Below are 12,615 nucleotides of genomic sequence, written 5' to 3'. Positions count from 1 at the left end.
ATAATAATAATAATAATACACATGGAGTAGACCTTTAATAATCTGTACAATATGCAAACATTAGCCATTTTAACACTTGATCCAATATAATAGACTGAGGCCCAAACATGTTTAGAATAAAACAAAAGCCCAAACAATGGCTGTAATCCAACTATAACTTCTGCTTTCCATTTCTTCAAATAAAAAAAAAATAATAAAAAAATTAAATATTTTTTTATTTACATGATTTTGATTTTGCAAAAGTCATCCTTCATTTTACTGGAATATAGCAAACCAGTATAACCCATACAAACTCTAAAGTTTTATTTCACTAACAAATATACCTTGTCATTATTTTCAGTCAATCATTCACAAGTATCTTTATAAAAAAAATAATGAATCACTGTACACATTTTTTGTCTTATTCTTCAGTGAAGTTTATTTGGCGCCTGATGATGATGAACTATACATCAACATCAGAGGACAACACATAACCCTGCAACAGAACCTAAACAGGAAATTACATTAAAAACGTGAAATTAAACATTAAAATGTACCATTTGTAGTATATTACACAAAACACTTGACTTATTAGCGTCTCCTTGGTAAAATTCCTCGAGCCGCGGGGAAAAACATGCAGAGCGGCGACGACAAACGCAGAAATCATATTAACCTTTAAGGAGATGCTTGATATCGAAGCACACACGCTGCTCATTACATGATCAAGAGGAAACTAGAAACCTGCAGTTTCACTGAGGATTGTCTGTGCCAATCAACCAGAGGGTCAATGATTAAAATGCGCTGGTTAAATACAGTGTCTTCCAAATCCAGAAACATTCTTAAACAAAATTAAAGATTTTAAAACCCATGACCATTCTGAGGCACACCTCAGTAATTTATCATACAACATATCACTCCACAGTGTTATCAAGAACGCTAAAATTGTGATCAAATGCTGAATTAATTACCAAATGGAACTGAGACCAAAGTATCTCTCCCTCTCTCTCTGTCCCCTCCTCCTCATGCACACAGACAAACAGCAATGATACAGTAGTGAATGATTCGTTTCTATGTGCCCTGACCTATTTCAGACAGGAGCAGATAATAAAATGCTGCAGTTCAGCCCTGGTAAGGCCTACTCCTTTGGGCTTTCTGCACTGAGTACATTTCCATCATTTATTTTTAATTTAAAATATAATGAAAGATGTTCAAAAAACATATTTTCCTAATTTTGTAACACTCATTTCTAACCTGCTTATCCTTATTGCATTTTTTAAAGCAGTTGGTAGATTTGTTTTTTTTATGTAAATCCATTTCAAAAGACTTTTTGTATACCCAGGTTCAGTGTCTAAATATCCATCTGTTTTCCATCAGTTTCCTGTCTCAAACTGGCCTGACACTTACTTAGCAGCCTCTGGCTAAACGTGTGCGGCTACACACACACACACACACACACACACAAACAAACACACACTCAGTGTTCAGTCTAGAAACTGACTGCCAGACTGCAGAGTCGGAGCTTCCCCTGTAAATTCTCTATAAACACCATGCTTCCTTATCCCTCAACATGTCTGTCTCTTATAAAGGCTCCTGCACAAAGCCTCCTTCCCTCTAGAAAAAAAGCTATCTGCATAAACAGAAATATCTGAAAAAAAATGATCTGAACTTTCCTAATCTGTAACTTAACTGACCAGACAGTAATGATAAGTCGCTCTGGATAAGAGCGTCTGCCAAATGCCTAAATGTAAATGTAATGTAATGACATCATTTTAAATGTGCTGGGGGAAGAAAAGCATGCATTTTTATCAGTTTATCAAGAATGAAATTCTATGATTATTTTAAAGGAAAAAACATACAATCGTTATACGGATGACACCTCCCTACCGATTAAAAAAATACATTTCCCTTACTTCGGTTCACGAATTTAACATTTAGAAAATGTCATAAATTGTTTTTACAGGAGATTTTTTAAAGCAAATCCAGACACTGTGCAGAGCTTCAGCTTAAAACGAAATATTGCAGAGAAAATAAATCATCATATGGTACTACGACTAAAACAAAGCACCCATGCCTAATGGCTCGTAAGCACACCTAAAAATCTACAACAAAAATAAAAAGCCTGTCGTGTTAGCTGTGTGCTGACTAGCAAAACTAGACACTGTTACCATGGCAACATTTACATGGCTGCATGCTGCCATGGGTTATGTACCATCAATGTATACACCAGTTCTGCGATGAGACATTAAAGCAATGGTTTGTTCAACACCACCATGTGAATGCAGCATTACGGACACAGCCCTTTAAGGGGACAAGGCTCTTATAAACGACAAGATGAGGGAGGGAAAAACGTTCTAGGCGAAATTGTCATGGGTCAGTCAGGATCTAACAACTTGAAACCCATCCATGTGCAGGACAGACCTCTGAAGCGTCAGCTGTGCCTGTCATGAAGAGGGAAGGTCAGGAGCATCAACACATGTTCACAACATAAGACGAAAAGACAGCTGAAGCTCCACCCCCTTGTCATTATCAGTCTATGGAGAAGAAGGAAGGAAGAAAAACGAGCAGCCGTATTTACACTTAACAACTTTTTTGAAGCTCAAACAGTCAATCAGTTCATTGTAGAAACTCATCCCTACCCACAAGAGAAAAAAAACACCAATCTCATCAAACCACCGTACTGAGTGAGGTGGTGTTCGTGGATTCAAGGCTGGAGCTAAGGTCGAGGTCATCGGTCTCTGTGGGTGTGTCCGGGGTCACCAACATTGTGCTGCTGTCAATAGATTCTGTCCTCTCCTCAAGAGGAGGGGGCGGAGCCTGAAGAGGGGTTCTGCACAGCGTTCCACCTCCTCCATTGTCCTGTGTAGTATCCAGTCCTATAGACAGAGAGAGAGAGAGAGAGAGAGAGAGAGAGAGAGAGAGAGAAAACAGTGACAAGTAACAATTATTAGTATATCCAAGTCCCAGTGTCTCAATTCCTAAACAACCACACACAGATATTTACCAAGTCCCATGTAGAGAAGAGAATTTGGGTTGATGGAAGCCTCGTAAGGGGGCGGGGGCTCATCTGGTGGGCGGAGCTCAGGGTATTTATATGCCGCGTAAGGAGGTGGGGGCTCCTGGAAATGGAAAGCCCCACCCTCTCCATCATCAGACAGGTGCAGGGGCGTGAGACCCGTCCCAAACATGTCAGAGCCATAGTCGAAGGCGGGAACACGTCGACCCAGGTTAAAGTGGTGCACTGAGAGACATTGGATCAATATTAATGAAAAAACAACAACAAACAAGAGGGGGAAAAAACAAGCAAACAACAACTAAATCATGTGCAACAGAACATTACCAGGGTAAAATGGCAAAAAGTTACCACAATAATGAAATTTTTCCAATATAAACTAAGCTAAATGGAACAAAAAACAAATAATGGGGAGAAATGATAAAGTGGTCCGATGAAGGATTTACATGAGATGGCCAAAAGTATATGAACACCTGCCCATTACATCCACATGCTGGAAATTACACTATTTAGCCCGCTGGAGTTATAAGGAGCTATCTGCATTCTGAGTGGTTTAGAAACACAGGTAGTCCCCGACTTGCAAACGAGTTCTGTTCCTGAAACACGTTTGTGCGTCAGATTTGTTCTGAAGTCAGACAAATTGAGTCTTGTAGACCTTGGACACAAATATACAATGTTAAGCATACCAATCCACTTGACTAAAATTGCCCTCATTCCCCCCCAAAATGTAATTGCGCTTAAGAAAATGTGAAATATGACAGTGTTGTCTCTGCGCCTTTAAATCGCGAAAGAAATCACAGACACTGTTTGGACTCTGTATTAGACTGAAAACTCAGTTGTTTTTGTTAAAGATTTTTTAAGAAATTAGGATTATTTACCATGTCTGTTGATGGAGACAACTTTACAGGACAGCCATTTTCTAACATCGTGCTTCCAGACTGATTCATTAAAACTGGTGAGGCCGAATAATTTCTCCTGCACCCCCACACACTATACTGGACATATTTTTTGAAAATATTGTATATAATTGTAAATATTGGTATCTGGTGCACTGCAGTGTCAATGTTTTGTACAATATACATAAGCTACTTCCGTGATTAAACCAGAAGGGGAACCGCGGTCCATTCGTATCTGCAGCAATTTTTTACTCGAATGTTCGAGCCCCAAACCTCTTCACACTTCATTGGTGCCTGCTCTTACTAATGCTGAATAACGCAAAGCTTCAAAATCTAGTGGAAAGCTTTTTAGGTGTGATGGTCAGGTGTCCACAATGTTTGGTCATGCAGTATATTTAAAGTATTAATCATGTGGGTAGAGGTCATGTGGGTATAGTAACACACGGATGACTGTGGTTGCTGTGGTGTGGTCTGGTGATAGGTTATAAACTTCTCTATGGGCTTGAATGTGTAATGCCGTTGTAGAAAGTATGTGTGTGCATTTAAATACTCACAGTTTCCTCCAATTAGTGTTTCAATGCGCTCCCTGCGTCTCTGCCGTAAGCGATGTACCATAAACAGCAGCAAAGACAACACCAGGAATGATGAGATACAGCTGATGATTAGACGCATGCCACTTGCCATGGAGTCGAAGAGACTGTTGCCATCTGAGACACACACAACAAACAGTCAGGTTATTGCTGGCATAGTAACATTTAGAAAATTATAATAAAATCAAACAGGAATGATGAGTAATAGAACTTGTTGAGGTGGTTTTTGGAATTTCTATCCATGTCTGTTTGTGCGCGCATCACATAAAAACTACAGAACAAATTTTAATGAGATTTTCGCAAATGTATTTGGCCGAGCTTGAGGTAACATATAGGGTTCGTTTCATCGCAATTGCTCCACGGGAGGAAAAGACATGGTACTTCAAAATTAAAATATAAAATATTGTTTTAAAATAAATAAAAAAATCATTAGTTCATTTGAAAATTCGATTAATGGTGCTGTACATGAGTGTGCAATTGAAATCTACTTAATAAATGCAAACTCTTTCTGAACACTTCACAGTAACACAAAATTTTTTTGTTTATTCCAAAATTCAACAGATCGTATTTTATTTATTTATTTATTTTTTATGTACGAGTATGAGTGTAAAATTAAATTCCATGCGAACGAAGTCACGGGCACACCTATTTTAACATTAAATTTTAGTTACAAAGTACACATTGAATACATGTGAAACAGTCAACATGAAAACAAGACAGTCAAAAAAAACAAAACATTAATACTATTTAATCACAACCTCTAGCTGGCATTGATCTAGCTTGAACTGTTTGCAAACTGTGTACTGACAAAAAACATAAAAGCAACTGCTTCCAATCACACATTACTACTCATTAAAGATGGAGGGGAAAAATTATTACATTTTGAATCGCGATTCTTTTGTGTGATGATTCATGTGTCACTACACTAACTGCAAAATAGTTTTATAAATGATTAATTACATTTATAATAGAGATGCACCGGTGACCGGAATTAATTGATGATGAGCCCTGACGGATCAGCCTTGGATATTCTGTAAGCACGCTTACATCAGTCTTAAAACACCACGTGCGCGAATTAGTCTTAAAACATGCGATAAAAGCTGCATGCACTTACGAAAGCTTTCTGCGCTGTACTTGCAGTTGGTGAACGTGCATTTAGGACTTTGGAGGCCTTTGAGGCGGTAAAACATAACTGTTTTTACTTTTAATCCTACAGGTGATGCACTCTAAACTATTCCACGACTGGGATCCAGAGTGATAGGACTAAATTATTTGCTAAGTTTGTTTAGAAATAATAATTATGACGAATGGCAAGAGAAAACGTTAGTTTGTACTGTTTAAAAATGATGCGCTTGGTTTTTAAGTGAGAAAACTAAATGTTATAAGAAACGGACTACAGTTTATTATTGATTTTCTTATTCAGCTGTGAAGCTGTTGAATAAAGATAAGGTATACAACTTTTAAGTTATGACAACTTCTTTAAGGTTTAAGGTTTTAAAACTGTAGCAAAATTGGAAAAACTGTAATATCGAATCGTGATACATAATGATATGATAATATTGTATCAGTGAAACCACCATTGTTTGTGTGTGTGTGTGTGTGTGTGTGTTTAGTTACCCGGGTCGAGGCAGGTGAACTTGCAGCACTCTTTAGGATCCTTTGTGAAGTGTGTACAACCCTGCGGCCTCTCACACAGTGCCGCCACACACATCTCTGCCTCACCGTCGTGACATGTGCAGCTTAGACATGGGTCGTCCCCCTTTGGGGTGAAGTACAAACCCTCACTCACAACATTATCCCGGATATCCACACAAGTCTGTCCTAAACACACACACACACACACAAAAATACATATATTTTATATAAAATCCACTACATAATACACACAATCACCTGAGACAAACAAGTGTGTTTAAACCTCATCACAAAAAGACACTTTGTGTGTGTGTGTGTGTGTGTGTATTTGCATACGTCTTTTGCAGAGAAAAGGGAAAGACTTGTAGCAGTTCTCTGTGTGCCAGCTGTGTAAGCCGCGCTCGTTCATATTCCTGTTGTGAAACCGCTGCAGTTGCGCGCAGTACACACTGTCCTGCTTCACGCTCACCTCCGACACACTCCATAATCCCTCAGGGGGAAGAAACACCTGAACAGAGCCTACACACACACACACACACACACAACATAATTGGCAACATTAGAACATTCACAGCTGAAACCACATCACTCAGAGTGGGCAGAGTATACAGTGTAATACGTAACACTCCCACACAATCCTCTCTTGAACAGCAATGTCAGAATCAGTCTCAGTACCAACACTTCTTAGTAAATAATAATAATAAATAAAAAAAATACCCTTTTTGAAAAAATAATAAAATGCAGGAGAAAATACACAGCCTGGACAATTTCTTTTGTTTGTTTTTTATCGCACACTCTAAGATGTTGTCATTCAGTTGCCTTTAGATTTGATTATGGCACACAATGTGGGGGCCAGTGTGTGTGTGAAAATAATTCCTCATCCTCCCAGAAGCACTCTTTCAAAATCTGAGTCCTGGAAAATGCCTGTGCCTTCATGGAGTAAAAAAAATAAACTCTATAGATGTGATAACTTGGTCATTCAGTACATTCAGGTCATCAGCTGACTTTTTGCCACATAACGTTGTGGCCTAGACTTGATCAACATGACTTCAGAGGCTTGTACAGTGGCCACTATGCATGATCGCTTCATGCGCTTCCCTTCTTACCCTGACGCACCTGTCACACTGGAATAGGGTCAGTCTGGACTCATCAGATCACATGACCTTCTTCCATTGCTCCAAAGTCTAATCTTTGTGCTCCCTAACAAACTGAAGCCTTTTCTTCCAATTAGTCTGACTAACTAGTGTTTTTATTATAGACAGACACAGCAGTTTAGTCCCAATCCTGTTAGTTCTCATCACATTGTGTGTGTCTTACTTTCACTATTTAACAGAGCTATGGTTTATACTTTACTTGCTTGATGCAGCCCAATAATTTGACCTTTCTTAAATAGCAACTTTTTTTTGGCCAGGCATTGTATATTACTTTAAAGATCTATTGTAAGCTGATAATGTCATATTTTCACAGGATCATAATCATTAAGTTTAAGTTTAGTTTTTATAAATTTCCCCACCGGATCAAATTAAATCTGACTTAATACAAGGAGATAATGTGTTTACTGACCTTTATAGGCCACCTCCCAGCGGCCCTCAAACGTTCGACTCTGATTGGTAATGACATACTGATAACCCACCCAGAAACTGTAAAACAAATAAACAGAATAAAAGTGCAGCCTTTAAACATAAAACAAACATGTGAGTGAGACCGTTATCTTAGTCTCTCTTGGCACATGATCTGAGAGGGTGAGGGTCCAACACAATGCTTATGTAACATTTAATGCTTATATAAATCAATGGTAATAATAACAACGTTATTAACATGTGAAAGCCGGCATAATATTAACTTTTGCATATACTTGCATACAAAGTGCACGGAAAATACTGACCTGCACTGGTCTCTGCGCTCACACACTCTCTGGTCGATCTTGAGGATGAACTGCAGCTCTTCGTTGGTGCTAAAGGTGGCGAGCGAGCCGTTTACTCTCTGACACGTTTCCCCAGCCTGCCAGTAATTCTCCCCTCGCTCATACACCTTGTAACAGCTGGACGTCTTTTCATAGTGGTGCCATCCACTCGGGCATTTTTCTACACACACGTTGTAAAACAAGTTTTTTTTTTTATTAAACCATTTTTTTTCCCCCAAACATTACTTTTTAAGCACTGAGGCTGCTTAAATTACACATTCCTCCCCTTGAGCTACAAACGTACAGTATACCCATGTCCAAGAACGCATATGTTAACCATAAACATCATACAATCACCAGGCTTACTAGTCTTTAGTCTGATTATCGGTTCATGTCTAGGAAAGACGTACTGTTAAAGCGCACAGGCTGAGCCACGCCCATTACGTCCTCCATCTGATCGAAGCCGCTTCCATAGCGATATCGCTCCTCCCTCATTGCTATGGGGAAAAATATAAAAAAAGGATGAATTACAGTTTTATCCAAAATCATGAAGGATGTTTAATATACATACTACAATTAACATGTAGATCTTTTTTATTTTATCATAATCCACAATTATATTTCGGAATTTCTATAAATACCAGACAATTAAAAAAATTGTCTTGCCAATTTTTATTGCCAAACAATGACTCCTAAGAATTTTAAATGATATACTCCTTATATATCTTCATCTTCAAATACAAGCATACGTGTTTTTTCACTGTATGTTTGTAGCTACCATGTCATCATTTAAAAAACCACATAAGCAGATGTCAAGAGCTGGGACCTAGTTTGTGAAATCACTACCTAAGCCTGTATTATTATTATTATTATTATTATTATTATGCAGTATATACTGTGCAAAAATCTTAGGCACATGTAAACAACTCCTGTAGAGCAAGGATGTCTTCAAATAAATGTTTATACCTTAAAAACAGTAAACAGTTATAAAAAAGTCGATAATCAATCATTTGCTTAAAATATAGCCTCAGGTACAATTTGTGCATAAAGAAATTGCTATATTTTACTCAACATTCTACAAAACAAGAATGTTATGGAATACTAATGCTTGGAAATCAGAAATGTTTTCTGTACTGATGTAATAATAAAGTTATAAAATAAACATGTACTACAAAGTTTGCACAAAAAAAACTTTTGCCTTACAATCAAGCCTTAACCCTAACTTTGTGCAGAAGTACTTAAAAATATTTATATTATTTGAATCAAGCCTTCCAAAGTGAGCGTACCATTTACTACCATAATGCTAAACAACAGACCATCTATATAGGACGCTTATTTTATACTTTGACAATTGGTATGTATGAGTGGACGTACGAGGACAGTCTATCTCGTCGCTCTTGTCCTCGCAGGCAGTCCAACCATCACACCTCCAGTCCAGGGGAATACATTGCATCCTCCCACTGAGACATGCGAACTGGTCTTGAGCGCAACGCGGCTCTGTTCACACAAACACACACATAAAATCCTACAGTCTCAATTTATTTCAGGCAGTGATGCTAGTAAAGAAATAATAATAATATATATATATATATATATATATATATATATATATATATATATATATATATTTTTTTTTTTTTTTTTTTTTTTTTTTTTTAAAGCCTGATGCTAGAGTTAAAAAAAACCTAACCAGATACTGAGAGGTGCTAAGCAATTTTATGTTTGTCTGTTGCAGACTCCTCTACATTTTAAAATGAATCTGAATGAGTGGACACCATCCAAGAGCTTTTAATTAATGACAAATTGTGACTTTAAACCCCATTACATGACATTTCCAGACTACATTACCTTATAATCCTTCGTCTGATTGGTTTTGCCATCTGGTGTCAACATTAATACATTCCTGATAGCTCTGATCACGTGTGTTAACACTACATAAGTGGCTGCATTTGATTGCAAATAGTGATCAAACTCTTTTAATTGGTTATAAAGTTTTAATGTGTATAGCACTTTAGTCTACCTGAGGGTCTGACCAGGGAACTTCCTACATAAAATACACATTACGTACAATTAGTAAGGACTCACCAGAGATCGGTGTGGCCAGTGCTAATCGCGGCCCTACAGAGAAAAAAAAGACACACAGATTAAAAACCAAAGCAGATGAAACAGTTCCCCTCTGTCTATAGCACTCCTGTATTCCCAATATGATCTTTTACGCTTCCTCTAAAAAAACATGGGGTTATAACCTTTCTAATATCCTCATGAAATTAACAGATAAACAATAAAGCAGAAATACAGGCTCTGTCTGTTCCTGAAGAAAAAATAAAGTCAAAAGGATAAATAAATCACTCCATTATAGGGTCAAACGACGTCCTTTTAAATATATACATAAACACGCATTCGGATTGCATACAAACTTCCATAATTCATTTTGATTGTGTAAAGCTGCTTTGCGACAATGACAACAGTTAAAAGCGCTATACAAATAAAATTGAATTGAATTTATACAGTACCAGTCAGTATATACAAACACATCAGGGGCATTCAGGTCAAACTAGAACTTTTGATTGTGCAGAATAACAGAAAACAGCAATGAGAGCGAAAACTCTCATCCTTTATTTCTTTATATAATCCCCTGCTACACTAATACACTTATCCTAATGGTTCACTAGTGATTGGATACAACCAACGTAAAATGTTTACTCAGGCATGATCGGATTGCAGTCTAAAGCGCTGGCTTCCCAGGAACTCCTATAATGGCCCAAAATGTACAGAGCGAGATCACATGAGAGGAGAATTGACAATAACTCCCAGCTTAGTTCCTGTAATGTGAAACTAGTGTGAATGATTGTGTGTACGGTTCCTATACACACACACACACAGGTCCGTATATAAAGAACCTCTTACTGGCAGTGTATATAACTAAACTTTAACTAAAAGAACATTGAAAAACTTATTTAAAAAATAAATGATTTCAGTCTTCTGGTCAAAATTGATCATCCAAAAACAAGCAAACAATTAGAAAACCCAGATGAAAAAAAAAAATCAAAAATACGCAAGTAAGAAAACCCTGATATCGTGATTTCGGTTGCTATGGTGCCCGGTTATCATACCGGAAGTGCCGATATCGTTTGTTTCAGCACTATTGACAGCTCTCTCTCTGACTTTTTACAATCAGATACAGCCCCTAATATCTATGCTGTTAATAAAATCACAGTGTTTATTGATTATAAATGTAATGAGTTAAAACAGGACAAGGCCGCTTTAGCATTTAGCTCGCGAGCTACGTGAGGTTTATATATATATATATATATATATATATATATATATATATAATTACACAGATATTTGCACATTGCTAATTTGTTAGTTAGCTTTACAACTCTTATGTGTTAAACAGAGTAGTTAATGCAGTGCATTGTGTAACACAAACACTAGTAACTAAGCAGCTAGCCCCGTTATGCTAGCCCACAGAGCGCGCGCCGTGCTTACCGGAGAGCGACGGGTCAGTGAGCGTCAGGACAGCGAGGAGCGCGAGGAGGAGGAAGAGGAGGATGCGGGGAGAGCTGCGGTCAGATTTCGCCACCATTTATTATTATTAGTGTTGTTGTTTATCCGCCATTCATAACCGCGACTCTGAAAATGAGCTCTGTCAGGACACGTCTAACGTTAACGTTACTCCCAGCACGACTCTGCACGCTCCTCCATAACAAACACACACACTTACTTACTCACTCACTCACTCACTCACTTACTTACTTACTTACTCACTCACTCACTCACTTACTCACTCACGGGTCCGACTCCGAGTGCAATCACGAGTATTATAAAGATAAATTAATATTACATAATGCCAGAGTTTATGAGTGTTCGCCTTATTTACAAATTTACAGCCGAACTAGAACAAAATGGCCGCACTCTGTCTCCACAGACAGGGCAGAGCTCCATCACAACAATCCCTGCCACGCGCTCAGCCAATCAGAAACAAGAACTAAAACTAGATCCCACATAACATCCAATCATCTTAAAGTTGAGGCAGAGGGCGGGTTCCGCTGTATTGCTCAACCAATCAGCGCACAGTACTGTGTCGCTTTAAATGAATGGATGATGATGATGATAATAATAACAATAATACCCCAAACTAGTTCATTTATTTAATTAGACTTTAATGTTCAGTTATAAAAAACGTATCATAAGTACACAATCTAAGTACAAATTTCCTCACCAATTCTTCTTATTATTATTATGAATAATAAACTTCCCAAAAAATCCCACAGACTTAACATAGATAGATATTGATGGATTCTAGTGCAGAGCTAGAATTTAATAGAAATCTTAAATTTACCACATTTTAAAGAGGCTTGCAAGCTGTGTCAGAACATACCCCTCAAGGTGTATGTTCTGATATGTTTTACCACCGGGGCAAAACAAGTGCCCAAATTTTCCCCATTGACATATAATGGGGAATTTGGTACATGACCACTCTGGTAGCGTTTGTCGTAAACCTACGAAAAACTTGGCATATCGTGAGTCTCATTCGTAAATGAGGTGCTTGACATGGCTTTTCTAAGGGGTGAGCAGGAAATTGCCCAAGCAAGAGTT

At 37.8% G+C, this 12,615-nt stretch overlaps 1 protein-coding gene across 1 annotated transcript; it reads right to left on the bottom strand.

Moving 5' to 3' along the window:
- Positions 1-10: 10 nt before the first annotated feature.
- dgcr2 (DiGeorge syndrome critical region gene 2) lies at positions 11-11,957 on the bottom strand. The gene is made up of 11 exons (XM_053475834.1): positions 11,506-11,957; positions 10,099-10,131; positions 9,388-9,510; positions 8,424-8,510; positions 7,996-8,194; positions 7,674-7,750; positions 6,447-6,629; positions 6,093-6,296; positions 4,440-4,592; positions 2,981-3,217; positions 11-2,852 (listed from the first exon to the last, which is right to left on the bottom strand). Exons 1-11 carry the CDS (start codon positions 11,600-11,602, stop codon positions 2,644-2,646), a joined length of 1,602 nt encoding a protein of 533 aa, XP_053331809.1. The 5' UTR covers positions 11,603-11,957; the 3' UTR covers positions 11-2,643.
- Between the last annotated feature and the right edge of the window lie 658 nt (positions 11,958-12,615).

This window comes from Clarias gariepinus, chromosome 17 (genome assembly GCF_024256425.1).
Source record: "Clarias gariepinus isolate MV-2021 ecotype Netherlands chromosome 17, CGAR_prim_01v2, whole genome shotgun sequence".
Classification (NCBI taxonomy): Eukaryota; Metazoa; Chordata; class Actinopteri; order Siluriformes; family Clariidae; genus Clarias; species Clarias gariepinus.
The sequence above is the reverse complement of the archived record's forward strand: the minus strand, read 5'-3'. Positions and strand labels throughout refer to the sequence as shown.